Source organism: Sminthopsis crassicaudata, chromosome 2 (assembly GCF_048593235.1).
Source record: "Sminthopsis crassicaudata isolate SCR6 chromosome 2, ASM4859323v1, whole genome shotgun sequence".
In the NCBI taxonomy this organism is placed as follows: domain Eukaryota; kingdom Metazoa; phylum Chordata; class Mammalia; order Dasyuromorphia; family Dasyuridae; genus Sminthopsis; species Sminthopsis crassicaudata.
Genome location: NC_133618.1, coordinates 564671860 through 564699486, shown reverse-complemented (window position 1 = coordinate 564699486; position 27627 = coordinate 564671860). Strand labels below are relative to the sequence as shown.

At 34.8% G+C, this 27627-nt stretch overlaps 1 protein-coding gene across 4 annotated transcripts in view; it reads left to right on the top strand.

The window, feature by feature from the left end:
* Nucleotides 1–27627, top strand: part of NTRK3 (neurotrophic receptor tyrosine kinase 3) — a 453812-nt gene that overhangs the window by 407663 nt on the left and 18522 nt on the right. For 2 of the 4 annotated variants that reach the window (XM_074295104.1, XM_074295103.1), the window contains one exon: nt 8849–8923. The exons of the other annotated variants lie outside the window; for them this stretch is intronic. In XM_074295104.1, coding sequence (XP_074151205.1) covers nt 8849–8923 — 75 coding nt within the window. The remainder of the gene's footprint in view (nt 1–8848; nt 8924–27627) is intronic. 4 annotated transcript variants of the gene reach the window in all.

Below are 27627 nucleotides of genomic sequence, written 5' to 3'. Positions count from 1 at the left end.
AAATTATAAAAGATAAAGTAATTTTATGAGTAAGCATTCACAACTGGAGAATAAGACAATTGTAAGAAAAAGCACTTTTGGAATTACAAGGGAGTTAGTGATTTCCAAAAGTGGGGGGAGAGCATTCTAATTTAGTAATTCTCAGAAAACTATCTTTCAAATATTGGGGTGGGCTATCCATCCATCCAATTGTTGGGATCTCAGAAAGATTGTTAGGATCCAAGGTCAGGATGTTATAGAAACTTTTTGCTGTATGACTTTGTAACCTTGAACAGGAATAACATAAGGTTTAGGGTCAGCATGGGTTTTTTTCTGGTTGAATATCAGGCCACTATATCCCAGGAGTAGAAGAAACAGTCAAAGAAATGCCAGATCATTCAATTTTAAAGAAGCATAAAGTTGGGAAGAATCTTAAAATGTCATCCAATTCATTCTCACTGACCTCTGGCAGAACTGGACTCAAATTATCCCAGACAGATGGCTCGCTTGGTTTATTCCTAGACATCTCCAGGGATAGGCATTCCACAGGTTTCTTCAATTGTTATATTCAAGAAGTAACACCTTTTTATTCATCATATTCACAGTAAAATTTAACTTAAATCCTTGTTGAAAAATAAATCCATTTCCTCTTCTCTTAAATAAAGATGCATTTGTAGAGAATCATTAGTTCCTTAAGAGGAGGATTTTTTAAAAAAATTTTTACTTTATATTAATATCATATTGCACACAATAGGCGCTCACTAAGTGTTTGTTGAATGAATTTAGAAAACTTTTTAAAGAAATATCAATGGACACTTTGTGTTTCATTAAACACTTTCAAATCTTTCCTGTCTTCTGCTTATCTAGTAGGAACTTTTTTGAAGAGATGTTTCTTGGAATGCACAGATATCTTCCTTTGGAGATGGTAATCAATCCTTTTAAGGGCAATTTCCTCTCAATTAGTGAATCCTTCAGCAAAGCATTTATTAAATGCTTGCTGTGTGTCAGTTATTGTGATAGGTGCCATATATATAGACACAAACATTAAATAGTCTCAATTCTCAAGGAACTGTTCTGAGAACCTTATCTTTTCTCCCATTTAGCTTGTCCATGAATTTCTGTGATTTGGAAATAAGATATTCCAATAAGTGCAAGGAAGAACCATGGATAAGTCTGGTACTATCCTTTTTCAACTTCATTCCCATGGAAAAAGTTACTTAATACAGAAGATGTTAACAGATTTAGTAATAAAGTAGATATGGAATCAGAAATATCCACAGGGGTTGATTGGAGTAGGAATAGTGGGAACAGGAAGTGACATAAGTGGTGGTATTAGGCTCTAAACCTAATAAACACAAGGAAAGAGAAGAGAGAGTTCTGGAGAAAAGAAGTGTTGATGAAGATAGTGGGCTGGGAGTAGGGAAGGGAATTGCTTTCCACCTACTGCTTGATATGATAATTCTCTTACTTAGGTTGATAGTAGCATGTGTTTAATAATTTGACTTATATTTTCTATGTGAGAGATCTTTTTATTCTGAAAGACAAACTGAAAATACAACATAAAGATAAATAAATTTCCATACACATATCTTTCTTACCAGTAGTAATTGAGATATTTGCATATAGAACAAACATAATAATCCCCTGACATTCCTGTTTTGGGAATTATGTCTCTCTTTGATCTGTTTTTAAAACAGATCTATTTTAAAAGCCTTTGAACTTAGTCTTCAATTGAATATGAAGAGGATGAAGACGAGAAGAAGAAAATGATAGGGTTAGGGTTATAATCAAAGATAGAAGTAGTCAATCTTTTTTTATTTTAAATTCTGATATTAGAATCAATGATATTCAAAAGAATTGGTCTAGGGATAGTGGAGACAGAAAGTACAAGTGGCAATGTTAGATTCTGAACCCAACCACAAGAAATAAGAAGAGAGCATTCTAGGCAGGAGTATTACTCCAGTCAGGCTAGTTGAATCTGACAAGAAAACAAACAAACAATACTAATGGGATTCCCATAAACTGCCCTATAAAATAACTAGTGAGGGAATCATTTGGAAGGGGCCTTAACTATATTGAGCTAATAGCATGGGCATTTGTAATGAAACTGTGATATTGAAAAGTGAGTCTGGAGGTATAGACATAAGAGAAATAGAGCTATCTCATTCTGATGAGAGCCAATTCTTAAATTTTCAGTGGGAGCATTTACCACTCAAAAATCAGCAAGTAAGTCACAGCCAATTTGTGTAGTTGGTTGTCTAGATTGAAGAAAGTGATAGATAAAATGTTAACAATGTAGATTGCGTGTCGTGAGTCCTTTTTTTTCTGAAATTGATCTTCAATCTGTATTAGCACACTTCTTAGAGCTCTCCAAAGATAGAATGGACTACTTTAAGAGCTAATAGGGATTTCCTCCACAAGATGTTTTAGGGCAAATACTAGAATGTGGCTTACTGAGAATGTTGGAGAAGGGATTTTTCTCTAGAAATGGATTTACTCATATGTACTCTAGATTCCTTCATTTTCCTGAATCTTTGTGATGCTTGTCCAGCTAGAGAAGTACAATCATCCTAATGACATTTATTTGAGTTTTTTATGAAAAAGAAAGTGGTTTTAATTTTGCTAAGACATCTGGTGACTGTTGTTTAAAGGTATATCCCTACAATAGATGATGGATCAACAAAGGGTTGCTAGGGTACAGGCCAAATAGAGAGTGAATAAAAAGGAAATATCAAAATAGGTTTATTTCCTAACATCTGAATTTTTCATTTTTGCATTCACAATGACTTATGGTACAGAGAGGCAACATGACATGGTAGATAGAGAGCTGGCCTTGATGTGAGAAAGAACTGAATTCAAATGTTGCCTCTAACATGCTAGCCTTATAATCATGGACAAAACTCTAAGTTATTGGTGAGTTATTGATTTGCATTAGTGGAAGGAATTTCTTTACATTTGTGACATCATAGGTAAAGACTCAAGCAAGCAAATAATAAAATATAATTCCACTTTAGATAATTTTAGATTATGAATTCTGAAATAGTCAATGGTTCCCAGAATTAGAGAAAAGTTCTCAACACCTGATGACTCTGGTTTCATTTGCTTTACATTAATTGTTCATTACCAAAAGGTAAATTCAAGGTCACTGCTGGAGCTTTGAATGTGAAAGCCAAGGGTAGAAGTACCATTAACTAGCACCTATTACCACTCCGTCCTATACTCTATACTGAAAAGGTGAACTATAATTTAGACAAACTTTTTTGATTTTGTTTGCTTTATCTCATAAAATTAAAGCATCTGATTTGTTATTTTGAAGAGGGTAGTGCCCTCCCCTCAATTCTCTGTCATATTTTTGTTGAAGCTGCAAGGGGACATCATTTTATTTTCCTTCTGAGTAAATTCCATGATGGTCTTGGCCAATTTCATTAATAGCAGGAGTGAGTAAGAGTTCTATTGTCCTTCTAACTCTTATATCTACACTTGCCAATCCTCTCCCCTGCAAGGTGGCTCCAACATATTCAGCTGGCCTCTCTTAGCTTTTTGCTAGCCAGAATGAAACTATTACTACCTTTGTCAGTGTTTTGATGTTCACTCTACTTTGTTCCATAGCAATGGTGATGATATTTGGTCTTGTTTACAGCTGAAAAATTATTTTTCTTGTCCTTTCTCCACTTTGTTTTCTTGGCACCAAGAATTTTATTCCACCCCAATCATTGTACTTGTTCTTGAATTTCTTTTGGCAAATTTTCAAACTGGACTAGGTTAAGTGGTTCTGCATTTCCTCAGGAGAAAAAGCAATTAAATTGATGGTGATACAAGTAAAAGAGTGCTGAATCTGGAGTCAGAATCTTGATTCTGTCTCTTTCTACCTCTGTGACCTTCAGTAGGTATAACTTCTCTGAACCTCAATATCCTAAGTAGTGATGTAATAACCTCAAAAGTAACTTATAATTCTTAAATTATGACACTATGAATCTATAATGTAGGTACATATTTTTCAAATGAGGCATTTTTAGAGGATCAAATTTAGAGGCAGCATAGGTATGATATATTTTCTTTTCTTCTAAGCATAGAATCTATGTGGTTGAGATCATAGTTTTCCTTATGCATTGAGATTGTCTGTTCATAGGCATATTTACTCATTAGGTAACAGGTTTATATATTTCCAGGACTTTAGATCTGGTGGGGACTGAATAAAGAGAAAGCCATAGATGGAACTAAATCTAAAATATATATGTATACACATATACATATACATATATATACCAATTCTTTTCCTGTTTAGAATTATTTGCGATTGAAACCTATTAGTTGAATTATCCAATAAATTAATTATCAAGGCCAGAAATGAAAAACAAAACAAAACAAAACAAAACTTTAGTTAAGAGCAAGACCCAGAGGAGATGTATCTAAGAAGGAACACTTGTTTATTCCAAAATCACCCAGATATCAGCTAGAGTGGTAGATAAAAACTGCTCACTTATTTGCTCTTGGCTGCTTCTTTAACTGACTCATTTGATTTTTTGGTGTAAAATGTATCACAATGGAAAAATCAGAAACATGTGACTATTCTCCTTTTCAACATATTTATATTGCTCTGATGCTTCTCTAGAATTTAATGACAAGTCAAATAGAAGAGAAAATTCTATGGATAGATACTCTCATCACCTTGGTTGCTCCTTTAAAATAAACCTTCTCTTTTTCTGCATGTGATTTACATGAATTTTTACCACTATGGCATACTTTATTTTTAGTTTGGGGAGTATTATTTTGGTGAGCTGAAAATAGATTTCTTCCTAGGTTTTGCCTATGTTTGGTCTAGGAAAGCAGAAGTATGCATTCATAATTCACCTAGAACATAGTGACATCTCATATTACAGTAGATAAGGTTTTTTTTTCTGTAAAAAGGAAACACTTAGATATTTTCCCTGTATGTTTCCATGTAGTTCATGGTAAAATAGTAAAGATTTAAATTTTCTAGACTCCTAGGAAATACATGGAATTTATTTTATTATAGAATTTCATATAATCCTAAGTGGCTCACTACCATATTGGTTTGAGACATGAAGATGTAAATTCTCCCTCTACTGTGATTAGTGAACCTGATTTAGCTACCTAGCTAATTTGTTGTACCAACATGATACAGAACTCTGTAAAGTCACATTCACCTAGAGCTGGATTCATTCTTTCTTTTCCCCTTATATTCTGTTGACCTCCAACTCTACTTTATAACAATCACTCATCAACATGTTTATTCTACTTAACACATTGCCACTGACCTTCTTTACAAGGACTTCAATGCATTTCTTGCCCTCTCATACCACAGCCTCCTTTTCAGAAACATCCATTATGTCTCCACTTTTCATTGACCTGCCCTCATCTTAACTGTGGCATTGTCTATTGACAGCATCTGCTGTCAACAAACCATTGACCTCTTTTGTCATCCTTAACACCTCAGATATCCTGGACATCTGCTTCAGCATCCTGAATTCCCCTTCCTCTCCTTTTCTTCTGTTGTTCCCAATTCATCAAGTCCCAGCCCTGGAGCTGTGCCATTGCTTACCTCTTACTGTGCATCTATTCTACTGTGTTGTTTATAAGAACAAGTTCTAGAACAATCTCAGCTTGACCAACCATAGATTCATAGATTCTGGTTAAAACTTCCATCATCACTTGTTCAAAACAATGATACTACTATTTCATAAATTTTTCCTTGCTTCCCATTTGCTTTTATGACTTTTAACTACTCTTCTTAACCTCTTTGTTCTTTCCCCACTTGTCTCCCAAATTCTACACAAATTCTTCCTTATAACTAAAAATATTCATTTCTCTGTTTAGTATCACCTCAACACTTTATTACTACTATCAAATACAAAGTAAATATTGAACTGTGAAAGTCAAGAGGCCTGGATCTCTTTATGATTCTCCAGCTAGTTTAGTGATCTTGGGCAAATCATTAAACATCTCTAGGTCACAATTAATTCATCAATAAGATTGTGGGGCTTGGCTTAGTAACTTCTGAGTCACTTTCTATTATATAATTATAGATTATATATAAGGTAGCATAGAATTTATCATTCTATAATATATATATATATATAAGTGCTATGAAATTTTATATACCTAAGTTTCTTATTATTATTTACATATCACTGTTGTAGGCATATTTAACTAGAAATATGAAACATCAGGCAAGACTACATAGCTAAGCCTCATTCTATTTCAAAAATTTCACATCTGTCTCTACCCTCTCACCTTTCTTTGAATTGTCAGAAGAATAGATTTCCTCACTACCCTCTTCCTTTCTCTGGACCCCATCTCTTTCTGCATTATGATTATCTTACTTTTTTACTTGCATTTTTGTATCTAAAGGTGTGCTGATGAATGTCTAACAATCAGTTCTCTGAAGTTTTCTCTGTATTATTAATATTTTCTCCATCACTTTTAAAAGTCTAGATAATAGAACTATAAATTATTCCCTCTTGTCACATTTGTTGACTTCTGAAGAATAAATGCTCACACTGATAATTTAACAACTGAATTTTATGAGTTGATTTGACTTTGATCTAGCAAACCTGTTTAAATCTCTCCTTCACCTTCTCCCTTTAAAGATCATCATTCTTCTCCATATTAAGAAGATTTTTGTGACTCTGTTTCCTCTTTTAAGTTCTATTTCACTTGCATTTTTCATTGCTAACCTTCAGGAAGAAATATTTTCTGATCTACTTTAAATCCCTTGCCAGAAACTTCCTCTGTAATACCATTCAAGAATCTGGTTTTGCTTCTGCTTACTGCATTGTCAACGATCTACAGCAAACCAAATCACATAGTCCCCACTTAATTGTAATTCTCCTTGAACTTTTAGCTGAATGATTTAGAAGTTATGGAACTCTGAGATCATCTATAATCTCCCTTTAAAAAAATCCCTTCCTTAAAATTCTCTTTGATCTCTGTGACATTTCCCCATATTTTTAAAATCCATTTTGTTTGTTTTATTTCTTTCACTAGCTCTTTTTTCTCCCACTCGTTGTTAAGGGCTCTGTTCCTCTGTTTCTAGATATGTCTTCAGGGAGTTGATTCCAAAATCTATACCTCCAGCCTCCCTTTTTTAGTTGCCAATAAAAAATCTCCACTGGGTTATTCCACAAGCACCTGCAATTTAACATGCTGAAATTCAAGCCCATATTCCTTCCCTTGACATAGACATCCCTCCTCACTTTAGCCATTCCTATCAAACATTTCCATTCTCTTTTACTTCAAGGCTTATGGCCTGGGTTAGAGACATTTGGATCTTTTCTTTTTCCACCACCCACATACAATCCCTGGCCAGTTCTTCAATCTTAGTTTTGCTTCTCCTTTTACATTTTTGCAGCCACTGGCCTAGTCTGTGCCTTCATCATCTCGCACCTGGGTTTTTTGTAAGTGTCCTAGTTATTCTCTTTACTTTTATATTCTCTAGTTTCAAGTTTCTCATCAGTCAACTCAGTCAAGTTTCCTTTATATTCATTATCTGTTTCAGAACTTTTAAATGACTTATGGTCGCTTGTCACTGAACACCTGAGCCTGGTCTTTAAGACTTTCTACCAATCTACCAATTTCTTTTCTCCAACTCCTACATGAACTCCCTTTCCATTCAAACTAATCTGTTTATCATCCCCAGCTCATAACTTCATTTTCCCTTACACATAATTTACATGTTCCCACCTTAGTGCTTTTTCAACTGTGTTTTCCTTCCTTTGTCATCTCCCTTCTCTCTGTTTTCCCTAACCCAGCACAAAATTCACAATTCTCCTTTTGGCTAGCAAGACTTTTTGCTTCACCTCATCTAATTTTGTTCACTTCTCTGCTCAGCATCCCATCAGTTCTCTACTAATATGATACTAATTTGCATTGGTTAATACATTGTTTCATAAAAATGTACTTCTGTTATTTCCTATGTGAGTCTTCTGTCTCCCTAAATAGACTGTGAAGGCTGGGGTTATATCTTCTATATATTATTCAGAGTCTATATTTGTATTTAATGAAAGTCACCTGAAAACAGCATTATATATCATCCCCTCAGAATTGTCTTGGCTCTGGAGTTCACTTTCAAGAGGAATGTCTACCACCTCTCTTTTCCAAGCAAAACAGTATAATTTAACATAGACATTTTGCCTATCTTTGCAAAGAAAACAGAGTCTTTTTTATCTTCTCAGTGCTAACTCCTTAAAGTCAGCAAAGCATCATTAACAGAATGGGTAAACTAACTAGAAAAAAAATTGGCCTTCTTCATATTATGATGAATTCAAAGGGTAATATCCAGGAGAATATGAGGACAAATGCCTCAAAATATCTGTAAAAAAATTAACTAAGAGACTGGGACTTCTACCTAAGGGCTTCAATGAAACTAGCTTACTTCTAGTAGAACTGGCTGATCTGGCAGAGAGGCCCCTTCTCAGGAGAAAGGCCATGTTTTTTGAAAGTAGACAATTATATCCTAGAGACACTAAACCAGTGGGTGTATTGAATCCTTCATTATCAGTTGCCTACTGAAATGATTAATAAAAATAGAGTGTTGCCTGGAAGTGGTACAACTCCATGTCTGCTCAGTGGGTAAGGGGGTTGAATCTCTGACCAATAACCTGAGCTGAGAAATTTAGGCTCTGTGGTGAGCACTTTCTTGTTAGAAGGTATTTTAGCATGTGTGCTTACTGATGGCATTGGAGAACTATAAGGATATTGTGGACAGGGTAAGGCATACTGTTCAGTTAAAAAGACCCACCCTCTCCCTTCTTCTCCCTTCTTTCATCCTCCCATGCTTCCTTCCTCTCCCCACTTCCCTTCTCTTCTCTTTTCCTCCATCCCGTTCTCTTCTCCCATTCACTGTCAGGAAGGGCCAAGCCGGAAGGGGCAGTTCAGCACAGCGTGGCAGCGGCAGAGGCTAGCAGCACCAGCAGCTACAACAGTGAGTGTGGATTTGACTTCCTGAGACCAAGGGTTTCTGGGCAACTTATAAACATGAGTTTATAATGACTGCCAGAGGTTTTGGGGTGGACCATCCCCTGGCCCCAAATGCTCTTATGTCTTCTTCCCTCTGGCATAGTGTTTTACTCCATACTACCTGCCAAAGGAAGTTCCTTCCACAATTCTCAGCATGCTCATGACATGTGAAATCCAATCATCTTACAGGGGAGATGACCTGGTTCACCACTGGCAGCTGTTTAAGGCATACAGGTGAAATGGTTGGCAGAAATTAAACACCTTCCTGGGACTCTATTCAGGGCTGGGTGTGTGGTAGGGGTTAAAGTGACCTGCATGGAAGATGACTTGGCTGCTTTCTTGCGTTTCAGGAGATAGTTGCAAGATCATGCAGAGGAAGAAGGATTATTATGAACATGCTTTGAGTCCTTTACCTTGTAGAATATATACCTTTAAAAAAAACTACCATTGCTCTCCATGTTGACTATAAGATATGAGGAAATCTTTCTGTAGATGTAATATCAAGTTTTGGTCCAGAAGATTACCCCCCCTGACATGAGGGAACTTATGGAAGAGACAAGATCTATTGAAGACCTTAGCTTAGAAAGGCCAAGGTTTCCCATTTCATCCAAGGCCATCTCCAGTTGTCTTGAGCTATATCTGGCCACTGGACACAGATGCCTCTGGAAGAGAAAATGAGGCAGGTGACCTTGTCCACTTTAATCTCCCTCACTTCAATCTAGTTCACTTGCATGTCATGACCTTGATGTCATGGTCCTCTTCAGAAGGAAGGTCAAACAATTACTGAAGAGACTATTGTCAGAAACTCAGTTAATGTGCCCAAGGCATTTCTCAAGAAAGACATAGAAGAGGACCTCTCCCATTCCTTTTCAAATACTTCTATATATTGATAGGCAGAACTAAGTAGAGACTGAATTTGATAGTTATCTTTCAAAAGGCACCATTTCTCCCCATGTTATTTTTTCCCCTTTCTTTCTTCACTTCTCTTCTAATCCAATTAAACAGGTATTTATAAATAACTTATTTTGTTGTAAACATTAGGCAGTGCACTTGTGACCTGAAAACAAAAATAAGACAGATCCTGCCTTTAAAGAGATTATATTCCAAACATGCAGGGAAAATGAGGATGGAAGTAGGGACTGGATTCTGTTGTGTATTATTCACTTTTCCTTAGAAATCAAATCCTATATGTGAAAACCAAAGTGTATTATAATTTGCTGGGTTGCATTCTTACAAGCTACCTACTAATGCAGAGAACTGAATGTGGATGATGTGGGTGAGTTAATGTTGCAATGAGAACTTTCCTGGACTAATTATCTAACAATATTTCAAATGTGTAGTTTGAATACTGTGTCAATGTTGGGCTAGAGATGATTTGTATGTTCCTGTCCTCTTTTTTTTTTTTTTTTTTTACTTTCAGTGATTTTTTTTTTTTTTTTAAAGAACATGCAGCCTTTTTTTGGGGGGACAGCATCATCAAATCCAGTTTCTCCCAAGAGTACATTTTTAAAGGACATATTACCCTACCATGTGGGAAGTATGCTACTAAGAACACCTACTTCAAAGCTTTGGATTTTTAGCTAACAGATGCATGTATCTAGCATATATCAAATCAAGTATGTAAGGCAGGCTAGTAGGAATTTTGAAAGCAGGAACATTAAGAGAAATAATTTTACTCTGCCCACATTTTTAAGATAGCATTTGCATTTTTACTTCCATTCAGGTCAAACTCTTAGTTTCTAGTTGGGTGGTTTTCAGACAAAATATGAGGCTGGATAAACAAATTCTCCCCTACTTCTATTCCCTAAAGAAAACAGTATAATTATTTTTTTATTTTCATTCTTATACAGGTTGAAGTAGGCAGTCATAGCTGAGCCTTTTTAAAAAGTCATAGAATCATATGATCATACAATTTTGGGACTACAAAGTCCTAATGTGGGGTCTAAGAACTTATTTTAAAAAGAAAGGAAAATCTAGCTAGGTAGCTAGATAACTATTTCAATATAATTGGTTTCCTTAGCAATTCTATGTATTTTTACTTTATGCACTTAAAAACGCTCTTCTGAGAAAGGGTCCAGATGTTTCACCAGAGTGCCAAAATAAGGTTAAGAAGCCCGTTCCTGCATTTTGGGCCAGTATAAATCTAGGAAACAGGTTTGGTTTTTTTTTTTTTTAATGTTCTGAGTCAGGAAAACTGAAATTGGAAAATGAATGATTGTTGCCATGGAACCATAAGGTCCATCTCTAAAAATTTTATTTATTAGAATTGGTGAGCCCTTTGGTATAAAACCTATCTGATGGAGACTATTTTTACTGATGGAAGAAGCTCTTAAACATGTTAATTTATATGACTGTAATGGATCTAAATGGTCTTGGATATCTATATTCAGTGTATGTGTGTGTGTGTATGACATACTTTAAAACTTCTTCATGTATATTCTTTGAAGATAAAGGGAGGATTTTTTGTATTTGATTGGTGTTGTCATGGAATGATTTTTAGGACATAAAAGCTATTCATTGTGGTAGGGCATCCTCCCAGGATTATGGGAAAAGACTTCATCTTCTATTGTGTGGTATTAATGTTAACTCCCATGAGTTTTGTATGTTAGAAGGATGGCATATGTAGCTATGTTTATATGGTGAAAAGAGTATAAGTAAAACTCTGAACTTGAGCTGAGGTGTTTTAACATGCATTTTATATTTAGGATTAGGTCAAATGATGGCCCTAGTCTCATGGTTAAAATTGTGACTAGAAGACATAGATCAAGTCATTTAATCTTAAATTCTTCTAAAGAGCAAGATAGCAAAATATCTGTCAAGGAACCAAAAGAATACCGCCAAAGAACATTGTAGCCAATCATTATTAGTAATATCTGTTAGTTGAACAATTATGTGGGAATATAACTTCATTGAGTTGGATAAAAATATAATATAAACAAATATGATGAGGAAATAAAAGGAATCCATAGGCAGCTTTTCCATATATAATGAAGTCTTTTTTAGAAAGTCAATAATCATCTACCAGTATATTTTATGCCAATCCAACTATTTGTACAGGGGACTAGCATAAAGAGGGCCCATGCTGAACTCCAAATGGATTTCTACAACACATTTAAAGATAATATTTCATTCATCTTCAAATGAGTGAGAGAGAAGTTATTACTAAAGTGTTTTAACCAAGGAGAGATACAGAGGAAAAAGAAATGATTTTCCCCCTGCTCCTTCCCTCTTCCCCTACACATAGCAAGTCAATGGCAAAGTCACAGTCTGAGCATTCTCATTTTTTTTTTTTTATGTTCCATAACCACCATTAGACAGAGCTACTTTGTTAATTTCTACCTAAGGCATTACATCTTTCCTCCCCACAATTATCCACTCAACAGATGCTTCTCTGAGCAACCTAGGTTTATTATTCAATCCTCTTTCTAGTAAGAGGAAAGCTACTTTTTCTTCTGAATAATTGCTGTTTTTACCTATTCTGTCAACCATGTGCTATGTAAAGTCAGATATCAGGGCTGCAAAAACAGGTAAATCAATAAGAGCAGCTGGCTAAATTCTGAATATACTGGAAAGAACTTCACACTCCTTTTTGTTATAGAAATCTAAACTTCAAACATAACTGATAGGTGTAGGGATACATATTAATATAAAGCCAATTCCTATCCCATGCATATAAATATACTTGAATGAACATGTCCAAGAATATAGTTAAAGTGACCTTTATCTTTTATTTTTTTCACCTTCATTTGAAAAATGAGTTCCAAATTATTTTCCTCCCTCTAGGATCTCTCCCACTTATTAAGAAGGCAGACAATATGATACCAATTATACCTGTGAAGTCATGCAAAGCACATTTCTATATTAGCCATGTTGAAGAAAAAAAAAAAAACAAGGAAAACCAAGGAAGTGAAAAAGAATATGCTTCAATCCACCCCTCTCTGCAGATGGATAGCATTTTTCATCACAAGTCCCTTAGAATTGTTTTGGATCATTGTTTTGCTAACAAAGGTCATGCACAGTTGATCATTGTATAAAATCACTGTTACATTGTACAATATTCTCCTGGTTCTGTTTACTTTCTTTTTCATCACCTCATTTAAGTCTTTCCAAATTTTTGAAACCCCGCTGTTCATCATTTCTTATAGCATAATAGTGTTCCATCACACTCATATTCCACTTGTTCAACCATTCTCTGATTCATGGGCATCAATTTCTAATACATTGCCATCACCAAAAGAGCTGTTATATTTTGTAGATGTGGTTCCTTTCCCTTTTTTTAAATCCCTTTGGGATACAGCCCTAGTAGCAGTATTGCTAGGTCAAAGGTTATGTGCAGCTCTTTGGGATTTATTCCAAGTTTTTCTCCAGAATGAAGAACTGGTTTGAACTGGGTTATAATTCTAGCAATAGTACACAAGTGTACTTATTTTTCCATATCTCTAGCATTTGTCAATTTTCTTTTTAGCTACATTAGCCAATCTGATATGTTTGAGGCAGTGCCCAAGAGTTTAATGTACATTTCTCTAATTTAGAATATTTTCTCAAGTGAGTATTAATAGCTTTGATTTCTTCTTCTGAAAACTGCCCATTAATAAACTTTGATTATTTATGAGTCAGGGAATGGATCTTATTTTTTGTAAATTCGACTCAATTCCCTATTAAGCACACTCTATAAATAAACATTTGTCAATTTTCTTCCTTATGCTCAGAAACCTGATAAGGTATTAAGTGTGAATACTACATGTATACTCCAAAATATAACCTCCAAAATACAATTCTAATGCATGCTGTTAGTAGACAAATTTGCTTGATCACTTGATCCCAATTCTCCTTTCTTTATGTTTAAATTTCCTTGGCATAGCTGTGGAATGAATGGTATAAAGGGAATGTTGCAACACAGCCACCTATTGGTAGATGTTTCTTAAGCAAAAGGATGCCAAAGAGCATACTTCATGGTATTGCCCAATATTCTGTCCTTGTCTTCCACCAGAACTTCAGTGACTTCACTTATCCTTGTCAGTTCTTAATGCATTTTTCTTTTGCCTAAACTCAGACATAATTTAAAAAATACTCCAAAATTACATAATGTAATCACTAATTTTTTACTGCCAGTTGAAATAGTAAGGATTAGAGATAATTATTTTTTGGAGAAACCCACCACAGTCTCCTATGTGAAATCTCTACTGATAGAGTACTTAGTGATTTAGCTAGAATATAGAAACCTGTTGTACTATATAGGAGCAAGGTCAATCATCTGAGTTTTCAACTGAAGCATTATTGAGAGAACAAAATGTTGCTAGTTAAATAGTAATTAATCTTTGAACTCTCAGCATCCATTGTGTTGTTCTGTCCACTGATCTGAAGAAACATGGTGTCTTGGGGCAATATAATTTACCTGGAAAGAGTTAGGTTCTCAAGCCAGTGATTATTAGGGTGGAAGAAGGAGGAAGGTAAAGGGAAAACTGTTTCAACTCTTTCATCAGAAATGTGGAGAAAAGAGATGCAGTTTGAAGGAGATGGGCAGGATTTCTAAAGGAATATGCAGACATCAGTGAAAGGGGAGCCAGACCCTCTCTTTGAAAGAAGAATTAGCCTCTGGTGATTCTAGGTTAGGTCTATATATAGGGAATAGAAAAACAAACTGATTTACTAACCTAGAATAAATAACTTGGAGGTCTCCTGAGAAGTCCATTTGTTTGAGAAAAACTTTGCTATGATTTCCTTTCAGGCAATGATTTGATTCTCTCCAACCTTTCTTGTCTGCACTCTCTCCTTTGTTCACTTCTTCCCAGTGACATGAAATCCACTTAAACATTAGTGGGTTCCTCTGGTTTTCTTCCTCCTTCCTTCCTGCCTCTTGTGGCTAGCCCTAATGGAGAATAAATGTCTGAAGAGACCTCCGGCTATATATATATGTGGTTTAACACACACACACATCCCCTACTATTACCATCAGCAGCAACAACAACCATGAAGACCTGATGTATTCATTAAGCCAAAACTTTCAGTTCATTTCTTGTCTTTAGAATCGCCATTTGCAAAATTCATTGCTGTGAAGCTACAAGTGGGAGAAAATCTTGCAGGGGTATATGGCCATCTGGGATAATGGAGAGAAGACTATATTAGGAAATTAGTAAACATTACAAGAAGATAGAATGATTATGTACCATATATTTTTTTCTAATTTGGTCTGTTTATTGGCTTCCTAAAAATCCAAGCTATGTTTAGGTTTCACTTTTTAGTCCCTTTCTGTTCCCCCCTATAAAAACTGAATTTTTATTGCATGGAAAAATATCTGAGGATAAACCTGAATATATCAGGGACAAGTAAATTGCAATCTGAATAAGATGCTATGGCTGTGTGATCTCAACAAGCCAGTTCAGGTCTCTCAGTCTCAGTTTCTACAACTATCTACAGTATGAAGATATTGATCTAAATGATCTCTAAGGTTTTGTCAAAGATTCACATTCTAAGTTAAGCAGCTTAAGACATGGAATCTTGCTTTTGAATAATAGCATTGACTATTTATTATTATTATCATTATTTTTTTACTGATATCTCTGCCTCTCCCCTCCTTGTTTTAAACATTAAAATATAGAATATTATAGAATACATCAGAGTTAGGAAGGTTCTTAGAGGTCATTACCCTTCTTGCCATTCTGGAGATAACCTGCAACATTCTTATAAGTAGTCTTCCAGTAAGTTTAAATGTATTTGCCTCATTTTATCATCACAATAATCTTGTGAGGGAGATAGCTCAAATACTATTTATCTGCATTTTACAAATGAGGAAACTAGGGCTGAAAGGAGTTAAGAGACTTTCCCAGGTAAGACCTGGATTTAAATAAGACTTAAACCAAAGTCTTTTGGTTTTAAGGTCATTACTTAATCTGGTCCTCCCTCCTCCCACTTCTTAGCACTAGAAAGATAATCATTTCATTAAGTAATCTGTTTCATTGTTTGGCACAAATGTTGTTTGTTGGTTTGAGTTTTAGAAATTTATTCAGTCAATAGAAATTTATTGAGTCAAATTTTTCTTCTTTTATTTATTTCTAGTGATACTATTCTAGTCTAATGTATCAATGTATACTTACTATTTCTTCTAATTTAGACAATAGTCATTGTAATTGTAATTTAATTATGGTTTTATTACAGTTATTTATGTATAATGCCACAATCCCACTCCTAAGTGAGTCTTCCCTTACAAAAATTAGTAAGTAGCCTCAAATCAAATGATTCAGTGATTGTGTATGATAGAATATGTAACATTAGGCACCCAGAGTCACCCACTTCTCTAAGATAAAGAGGAAAATGGATTTCCTAATCTTTTCCACAAAGCCATTGTTTATTACAATTAAAAGCTTTTTTTTTTTAATATACTATAAACTTCACAATGCAGCTAAGATTTCTTGAGAAAAATGACATAGTACCCTCCAGAAATACTTCTTATGCCTTAAGTATTTCCAAGCCAAAGAAGGCATGATGAGAAGAGATATATTTTGTCAATCTTAAAGTAGTGCCTCCCTTTCCTCTCTGTCCCCAACTAGGATGATCTTCAGGGAAAATTAACCATAATAAGAGTTAGTATTTTTTATATACTAGAAATGTTATAGCCTCATAGGTGGTTTAGCATTATTAGGATTGTAAGCAGAGATCATCTTTTGACCCAAATTGAAAATGTGGGGTAATAGGAGCAGTTTACTAGCGAACAGGGTTTTTTTGTTTTTTAATTCCCCCACAGAGATGATGCCATGCAAAAAAAAAAATTATATATATATATATATAAAATTTATAGAGCAGGGAATGCCAAAGCCTTGCATTACATTGAATTTTCTTCTTTCCCTCTCTGACCTTGCCCTCCCCACGTCCCCTCATTCATCTCTTTCTCTCTCTTTCTCTCTTTCTCTCTCTATACAAGATCATCATATCTGGTTAAAAAGGAACTGACATTAATAGAAAATAGATTTCTAAACAATCAAGTCTAATGCCTTCTGAGTATTATGATGATTAATGGTGGACAGTTGAACAGATTATCTGGGATCTAGACATGAAGTAACAAAGACTCATCTTAATAATGTAGCCCTTCAGTCAGGAGCTCAGCTAGCTACTCATGAAATAATGGGTGTCATTTTTTTTTAGGAGCCAATCTGATACTGGGAGAGGGAGGCAGTCATCAGGGTGGAAGGACAGTTGCAGGAGGAAGATTAAGATACTGATACACTCATGACTGTCTGTCTTTCATTTTCCAGACTTTCTAGGTAGAATATTAGATGTTTACTGGTACCATTTTTATAGGCTGTCTTTGATCTGTTTAGTAGGGGAAGGGTCACTTGGGGTGGGGAGTGATCTCATCTTACTGTCTTATCCCATAGGCTCTTCTGCTTGGGACATAGCCTATGTGCTCTTTTTTAATAAGCATTTCTGTTCAGCTTTAAAAATCTCCTAAGTAGCAGCAGAAATTTAAATCCCAGCCCTACAAGCAAAATATATTATAGCAACCATGCCTTCCTGACCTCTCTCTTTCCCCTCCTGAACAATAGTATAATCTTTCCCAACCAATACCATCCTCACTATGTGTCTTGGGGACCTCCTTTTCTAATGAATCCAAAGTTCTCCAGGGGCTGTCAGATGCTCTGGCAGTTTACCAGCAAACAGGTTTTTTTTTGTTTTTTAATTCCCCCATAGAGATGATACCATGCAAAGAACCCCAGGACCCCACCAGCCTTTCCTCAGGAAAGTATTCTGAGGACATGTAGCAAATTAAGGAAAGGACAATTGTATTTCAAGGTTTAGGCCGCACTCTTTCATGTACATTCACTAAGACTTGTTGGGGAAAAAGTACCCACTTCCCTCACCCCCATTTTGTTTCTCTTACAAAGAAAAGAGAAAGAATTAGACGTGTTGCCATTTTGCATTACCAGGTATTGTGAAGTTTATTGTATGTGGAAACCCCAAAGGCCTTAGATAAATAACTCAGCTTAAAGCCAAGAGTGTCTTACTGGTTCACTATGTGAGATCTTCCCCAAGTTCTGCCTCAGAGTATGATTTCCCCTCCATTTGACTCTGAAAGGGAAACCAAAAGACAGGATCCACTTATAAAGGGAGAAGAAATCTCTAGCAGCTGTGGACATCAGATGATCAATAGAGATGAAGACCACATGGTGTCTGGGAGCCAGATCGTCTCTTTAATCCTAAATTTCCCTTTTCCAACTTCTTTCCTTAAAAACAGGCATCCTGGGTCTCATGTTAAATCCTTCTTTGAGTATTGGACCTTAAACAAAACATACTATAGAACCCTTAAACTTTGTCTCCTTCCTCATAGAATCACAGAACATATGAGCTGGAGCTAACTTTAGAAATTATTTAGTCCCAGGAATACAGTTTTGATCACAGGATTTCAGTCAGAGTCCAATTCCTTTATTTAACAGATGATGTAACTGATGAATATAAGGCTGAAGTGACTTGTTACATAGTCACAAGGTTACTTAGTTAATTAATAGCAGAGCTGGGCTTGAAATTAGGTCTTCTGATTGGTAATCTAATACTCTTTCCATTGCATCACAGGTTTTAAGGCAGAAATGTAGCCATAGGTATGCATAAAGTATGGGCCATATATTGGCCCTGCTAGCTAAACCTGGTTTATGTTCCATGCAGGCTTATGACTGCATGAATAGCATTCTATATACTTATTTTATTGTGAAATATTCAGGAAATTTTAGGATCACAGAATCCTAAAGGTGGAAGTCAATTCAGAGGTGCTGTTTTTCAATTTGTGACTGAATAAGACTTACCCACCATATCCTTAAACTAGACTTGACAAATAGTCCTCCAACTTTTGCTTCCAGACCTTGCCAGAAGGGGTTCCACTACTTCCTGAGATATCCCCTTGAACTTTTGTATAGGTCTGAATCTTAAGAATTTTTTCTTCATAAAACTTTCACTTTCCTCTTTATAACTTTTACTTATATTCTGGAAAGAGGATTCTGGAAAGATGGCAGAGCACAACAGTAAACTTTCAGCTCTGCACATTTTCTCCACAGAAAAAGACAGAATTTTGCCTTAGAGAGAATGTAGAAAAGTATAAACAAAAGTCAGGATAAAGCATTTCTCTTAAGACACCTAAGAAGACTCTAGGAAAAGACCTGCCCTCCAGGGACAGAAGTTCCGACTGAATGAAATCAATTCTTTGGAATCAACAAATAACAAGCCTTAGGAGCAGCTGAGATGGGAAGGAAGCCTCAGCCCTAGAAACTTTCATCTCATGGGCAGTGAAGAGGGAGGAACCTGACAGGTGAGTAGGAGAGCATTAAAGGATCTTCCCCTATTGGGGGATGCCAGACACAGCTGTGGACAGATACCTGAACAGCTGGTCTGCTGCTGCAGGAAATGAAAAGGAACTAGTATGTACCTATTGAGTTCAGTAAGAGAGAGGTGGGTACAGTAAGAGAGCCCTCCTGGCTATGGGTACTTTCAGAAGAGTTGAGTCCATGGTTTTAGTTCCAGGGAGGAGAGGATAGCGGTAGTTTACAGCCACCAGAGGGAGTAAGATCATTTACAGGACAGCATGACTTGGGACTCCAGCCCTGATTTAGGAATGGAGAAGAGAGCCCAAGATTGAACTCCGAAACAAACGGCAGAAAAATAACAGTAAGAAAGACCTGATGCTTGGAGTATTATTCCCCATATCTTGGGAGTAGAATTTGATTACACTACTAGCTGTAAAGAAATTCAACCATAGAGAGCTATTATGGAGACAGAGAAAATCTGGGTTCATATTCAAAGGAAAATAATGATGCTAAGAAAACACTCCTTTTTCAATGAGAAATGTCAAATGGTCCGAAGCACAAAACATATTTCTTGGAAGAACTTAAAAATGACTTTAAAAATCAAATAAGATTAAAGAACATTTGGGGGGAAAATATGAGCAACCCAAGAAAATCAAGAAAAGTTTGAAAAGAAAATCTACCAATTTGAAATAGAGAATCAAAAACTTAAGGAAGAAAATAATTCCTTGAAAACTATAATTGAGCAAAGGGAAGCTAATGACATTTTAAGACACAAAGAAATAATAAAACGAAACCATAAGAATGAAAAAAAATAGAAGAGCGTGAAACATCTTATCAGAAAAACAACTGATTTGGAGAACAGATTGAAGAGAAATAATATAAAAATAGTCATACTGCCTGAAAATGATGGTTTAAAAATAATCTTACTACAATATTACAAGAACTTATCAAGGAAAATTGCCCTGAAGTTCTAGAACAAGTAGGCAAAACAGAAATAGAAAAAAAAAATCTATCATCACTATCTGAAAGAGATCTCAGGAGGAAAACTTACAGGAATATCATAGCTATGTTTCAAAGTTCCCAGATTTAAAAAAAATATATTGGAAGCAAGAAAAAAATAAATAAATATCATGGAGCTACAATAAGGATTACACAAGACCTAGCAGCCACTATGCTGTCTTATCCCATAGGCCCTATTCTATAGGTCCTGGAATATAATATTTTGTAGAGCAAAAGAGCTGGTGTTATGACCAAAGGTAAGTTTCCAAGCAAATGTAAATATAATCCTAAATGGAAAAAAAAAAAAGATATTTAATGAACTGAAGAATTTCAGGAATTTGTGACAAAAACATCAGAACTTAAGAGAAAATTTCACATATAATGTAAACATTATGCGTCTTTTTTAGGAACTCAATAAAGTCAAATTGTTTAATTTTTATTCATAAAAATATAAGTTCTTTTATGAATGTTATTTTTATTTGAGTAGTTGGAAATAAGACTTGGTTGAGCTGAATATGATAATGCTATTCAAAAAATAAAACTGTAGGGAAAGAAAAGAATGAGAAATTATCTCATATAAATAAGGCAAAAAAAGGAAAAATTGATACAGAAGAAACTAGTAGTGGGGAGGGAGGTGAGTGCTGAAAGCTTATTTTCATTTGGAGTAGGTTAAAGAGGGAACATCATGTATATTATATACAGAGTAGTAACAAGGATATTGAGGAAAAAGAGGAAGTAGGAAAACATACAGCAAATAATTATAGATTAGAATGTGAATCAGATGAAGTTAGTCATAAAATGGAACCTGATAGATTAAAGATTTGAATTCACCAACATCTTGCAGATTCAGTAGTATTAGACTTTAAACTATATTATAAGGTGAGATCATTGTTAAAGTGTAAAATGGATAATTTTGATTATTTTAAATTAAAACTTTCTTGTATAAATAAAATATGCTGCCAAGAATAAAATAAATGCAGAAAATTTGGGGAAAAACATTCATAGACAATCTCTTAGATAGAATATGATTAGGTTGGAATATTACTGTAATATAATTAGCTGGTTGGTTTAGAAAAACATAGAAAGACTTGGATTTATGAAGGAAAATGTTATCCACCTTCAGAGAGATAGAGAAGTGGAAATAAGTATAGTACAGTCCTAAATATATGTATATGAATATATGTGTATATATGTGTATGTTTATATATATTATATATATATATATACATATATATATATATGTATGAGTGTGTGTGTATGTGTGTATTTCCATGATAATTGTAGTCTTTGAGGAGCAAGGGAAAATAAAGTAAAAGAGGGCATAGAAAAAAACAAAAGGAAACCTACAAGGGAAGCAAAGAAAAGCTGGATAGCTTTGAAAAGCAATATGTAATATTTATTATACAGTTTTTCTTGAGAGGAAAATTTGTTTTTTATTTGATCTTTTCTTAGGTTCTGCTGTGTATATATGAATTTTGTTTTATTTTGTATTTAAGTTTAAAATAAAATTTAAAAACTTTAAAAAAGCAACCTCTACCCATTATCCTCAGTTCTGCATTCCTTTACCCTGCCCCTTATCACCAAGAATCCAGAAAAACATGTTAAATCTCTTTTTCATTTGAGTGTTTTATTTTATTTTCCTAATTCATTTATAATTATATATTTTTTAAAATTAATTTTATAATTATAACTTTTTTTGACATATGCATAGGTAATTTTTTTTTTTACAACATTATACCTTGTACTCCCTTCTGTTCCAAGTTTTTCCCCTCCTTCCCTCCACCCCTCCCCTAGATAGCAGGCATTCCCATACATATTAAATATCTCATAGTATATCCTAAGTATAATATATATGTGTAGAACCGAATTTTGTTGTTGTTGTTGTTGCAAAGGAAGAATTGTATTCAGAAGGTAAAAATAATCTGGGAAGAAAAACCACAACCAAAAAAATGTTCACAGTTTCCTTTTCTGGGTGTAGCTGATTCTGTCCATCATTGATCAACTGGAATTGGATTAGCTCTTCTCTATATTGAAGATATCCACTTCCATCAGAATACATCCTCATACAGTATCATTGTTGAAGTGTATAATGATCTCCTAGTTCTGCTCATTTCACTCAGCATCAGTTGATGTAAGTCTCTCTAAGCCTCTCTGTATTCATCCTGTTGGTCATTTCTTACAGAACAATAATATTCCATAACATTCATATACCATAATTTATCCAACCATTCTCCAATTGATGGACATCCATTCATTTTCCAGTTTCTAGCCACTACAAAAAGGGCTGCCACAAACATTTTGGCATTTCCCTTCTTTAGTATTTCCTTGGGATATAAGCCCAGTAGTAGCACTGCTAGGTCAAAGGGTATGCACAGTTTGATAACTTTTTGGGCATAATTCCAGATTGCTCTCCAGAATGGTTGGATTCTTTCACAACTCCACCAACAATGCATCAGTGTCCCAGTTTTCCCACAGCCCCTCCAACATTCATCATCATTTGTTCCTGTCATCTTAGCCAATCTGACAGGTGTGTAGTGGTATCTCAGAGTTGTCTTAATTTGCATTTCTCTGATCTATAGTTATTTGGAACACTCATTCATATGAGTGGAAATAGTCTTAATTTCATCATCTGAAAATTGTCTGTTCATATCCTTTGACCATTTATCAATTGGAGAATGGCTTGATTTCTTATAAATTAAAGTCAATTCTCTGTATATTTTGGAGATGAGGCCTTTATCAGAACCTTTAACTGTAAAAATGTTTTCCCAATTTGTTACTTCCCTTCTAATCTTGTTTGCATTAGTTTTGTTTGTGCAAAAACTTTTTAATTTGATGTAATCAAAATTTTCTATTTTGTGATCAATAATGGTCTCTAGTTCTCCTTCAGACACAAATTCCTTCCTCCTCCATATTGAGTACTCTTGGATAGGCCAAGTGAATATAATTAAGATGACAATACTCCCCAAACTAATTTATTTATTTAGTGCTATACCAATCAGACTCCCAAGAAACTATTTTAATGACCTAGAAAAAATAACAACAAAATTCATATGGAACCACAAAAGGTCGAGAATTTCAAGGGAAGTAATGAAAAAAAAATTAAATGAATGTGGTCTAGCTGTACCTGATCTAGAACTATATTATAAAGCAACAGTCACCAAAACCATTTGGTATTGGCTAAGAAATAGATTAGTTGACCAGTGGAATAGGTTAGGTTCACAGGGCAAGATAGTGAATAAAAATAGCAATCTAGTGTTTGACAAACCCAAAGATCCCAACTTTTGGGATAAGAATTCATTATTTGACAAAAACTGCTGGGAAAACTAGAAATTAGTATGGCACAAACTAGGCATGGACCCACTTTTAACACCACATACTAAGATCAAAATGGGTCCAAGATTTAGGCATAAAGAACGAGATCATAAATAAATTAGAGGAACATAGGATAGTTTACCTCTCACTTGAGTGTTTTAAATATCTAAGGTTAGGAATCATAAGCCACCATCTTAATCCATTAGTTTTTTCTTGTGTAGATTAACATCTGTAGTTATTTTAATAATCCTCAAGTGATGTGAACTTGAGATTATTCATCATTCTAATTTACTGATTTGAATAAGCAACAGTTTGTACTTCTTAAAATATGGTAATTGAAACTAAACCCAATACTCCAAATGTCTGATCAGAATATAGTCCAGCAGAATTACCACTTTCTTTGTCCTGGACACTATATCCCTCTCAATTCAAAATAATGTTCCAGTTTCAATGGCTAGAACATCACATTGTTGACTCATACTGAGCTTGCATCTCACCCAAACTCCTAGATCTTTTTCATGATGAATGGAGTGCTAGCTACACTTCCCTCCAGTTTCTACTTGTGAGGTAGGTTTTTTTTTTCTAATCCAAGCATGAGACTATATTTTTCCTTATTAAATTTTATGTTATTAGCTTGGATCCAAATTTCTAGCCTTTTAAGATTCTTCACTATTAATTCTGCAAAATTTCTAAGCACACCACCAATGCATCTATTCAAGTCTTTAATACACATAATAAATAGTCCAAGGCCAAGCATAGGTTCCCTGGTACAAAGTTTCTGTACCAGAGACCATTCAAACTGAAATGAAACTATTAAATACTACCATTTGAACTGATAATTCAACTCATTCCTGAATCCATCTATATGTTCCATTGCTTGATCTGTAACCCTCACTATTGTCATCAAGAACAGCATGAGAGATTTTGTTAAATACATTACATAAATCTAGCTACATTTTAACTAAATCATTCCCCTTACATACTAGTTAACAAAAGAAACTGGATTATCCTGGTATGACATAGTCTAGCTGGTGTTATCTTGGCTCTTGGTGATCATCACTTCCTTTTCCAGATGTTTACTGACTCTCTTTCATCTGAACAGCTAAGTGGTATAGTAGAATGCCATGCCTGAAGTCAGGAAGACTCATCTTTCTGATTTCAAAACTGGTCCCAGACTCTCCCTAGATGTAAATCATTTAATCCTGTTTAACTCAGTTTCTTCATCCATAAAATGAGCTGAAGAAGAAAATGACTAACTACTCCAGTATCTTTGCTAACAAAAACACAAATGGAGTCATGAAGAGTCAAATATGACTAAAAACAATGGCTGAAAGAATTTTGCTTTGAATCAAAATCAAGTTTACTGGATTATAGATTACAAACTCCAGTGTCTTCTTCTTAGGTTATTTTTTAAAATTAGAATAATATTTTGTTCTTCTCACCTTCTGAGATACCTTTCTCATTGTCCACGATCTTTTATATATTTAAATATCAATAAATGTTAAATTTTTAAATATTTAAATATCACTGACAATGATCATGTCACATTAGTCACATTCTTCCACTACCCTAAAGTGCTTTACCTAATGACTTCAAATCATTAAGGACAGCTAGGTTCTCCAGTATTAAGTAGAATCTTGGTATAGTGGGTAGAAAGCTGTTCTTAGAACTAAGACATTCTGGGTTCAAGGCCTGTCTCTTAACATTTACTGACTTCATGACCCTAAACAAGCTATTTGGCCCCACTGTACCTTAGCAAACTCCAAGGTGTTTAGACTTATAATATATTTGTACTTTAAGTTTACTGATAATAAACTGAGTTATAGAGAAGGTGCCAACTTGCATTGGTTGAAAAAGTTTCATTGCTTTGAATTACCTTTGCAAAATCAATCAATCAATCATAGGTCATTTCTATCCCTATCTGGTATCAAGTCTCTGTAAGTCACTTCTGTTTTTTCTATTCCAAAGATTATTCTTCTCAATAGAAAAGCAAAACAAAAACAAAAGGAGGATATGAACTGAATAGTTATACTTGTTCTGTTTTATATTTATTATCACTCTATCTGTCCCAAGCAATGTTCTTTGATTCCCCTTCTTTCTCCTAGTATAACATAGAAGAGTTCATGGAATTGATTTAGAGAAGAAAACAACATTGTAGATACCTTGATTTTTCAAGAAAAATACAACTTGTTTTAATTTTTTGTTTTTAACCACAGGATCCTAAGAAACACATATAAGGGGAACTCAAATGCAAACAGAAGTATTTATCTTGGTTCTTTCTGAAGAAAAAGTATGTGATGGACACTTGATTATAGACTTAAGCGTGAAATTAGAGATGTCCCTTTGCAGAAGGATACTTGGAGTTATTGGCAGCTAGGTAATGCAGTAGATAAAAGTGCTGGTCCTGGTGTTAGGAAGACTCCTTTTGGTGACTTCAAATCTGGCCTGAGGCACTCACTGGCTATGTGACCCTGGGCAAACCATTTAACCCTATTTGCCTCAGTTTTCTCATTTGTGAAATGAACAAGAAAAGGAAATGGTAAACTACTCTAGTAAGTCTATCAAGAAAACCCCAAATGGAGTCATGAGGAATTGGAAATGACTGAAGAGAATGAGCAACACTGGACCTTGTCCTTTTCTTCTGACTAGCCCCTGTCTTAGTTATTTTAGGATCACAGAATATTGGGATCAATAGACAGCACAAATAATTAAATCCCAGTAAAATATCTCAGTTCCCAATTTGACTCAATGGCCCACAGATGATAGGGAACTATGATATATTACATGGTATAGAAACATGGAGGGGGAATATTTTACAAATGTTCTAATCTTAGGATAAGTAGATAATGCTGAACAGAAAGGTTGGCAGAATTACTCTGGAGTTGATAACTTGCATTCATATTCATCAATCACTCTAGGTATCTATCTCTGTTAACAATTAATTAATTAATTAATTTCAAATCTGGTCTGACCTTCCTGAATCAGGAGCCAAAGTAAATGTTTTGTCCAAATAACAAAGTCAGGTCTTCAGTCCAGGTCATTTTTTAGTCCTATCATTTTTGTCAGCTTGTTTTATATTCCTCAGACTTGGAAAATATCTTTATATTTTCTCCTTTTCCCTAGACCCCATGGTACAAAACTCAGAGATCAATTAGCCTAGCCATTCTTGACTCATATTCCCAGAGTGTCCAATGCCTTCTCTGAGTTTGACTTCAGAATATCTTTAGGTCAAATAATTTTCCTGGGAATTTAATCTTAAATCTCAGTTACCATTTTTCTACAATTAAAGTATTTCATAAAATAGAGGAAAGGCATTTTCATAGAATGATACTTACACTCTTCCCAACAATCATGGATAATAATCTTAGAAATCAGGAGGATCAGCAAACTATAGCTTGCAGTTTGCTGTCTATTTTTATATGACCCAGTGAGCTAAACAGGGTCTTTGCATTTTAAAGCAAAATTTTATTGTATTTAAGAATATACAAACACAAACAAACAAACAAATCAACCACTTTCTTAGCTCACCAGCAGTATAAAAATAGGTAGCAGGCTAAATTTGGTCTTGGAGTAATAGTTTCCCTACACCTTATCTAATTCAATCCCTGAAATTTCACAGATGAGGAAACTGAGACCAAGAGAAGTAATTGACTGCCCCATGATTATATAGATAACAAACTATAAGGCAGTATCTGAACCTTAGTATTCCTGAAGTTCATCACTATCCCCTGTGCTAAGTGCCACATTCTCCTTCATGAACTAAACAGATATTCCTCCCAGGCATCAGTTGCCTTGTTTTCATGTTTCATGGAAGGGAATTCATTTACTCGGAAAGGGGAGAGGCATATTCTGTTCTTAGTGATTCTTATTTTCTAGAATATATTGAGGTCTTGCCATTTGACTAGTTTACTTTGGAAGTGACTTGGAGATAATAGAGGGTGTGAAAGGGTGAATTAGAGTAGGGTTCTGTATCTGTGGATGGCTTCAAAGTTCAATTCCAGCTCAAAGAATTAAATTAATTACTTTAAGCCAAGTAAGAATCCAAAGATACTTTGTTTTATCAAATAAGTAC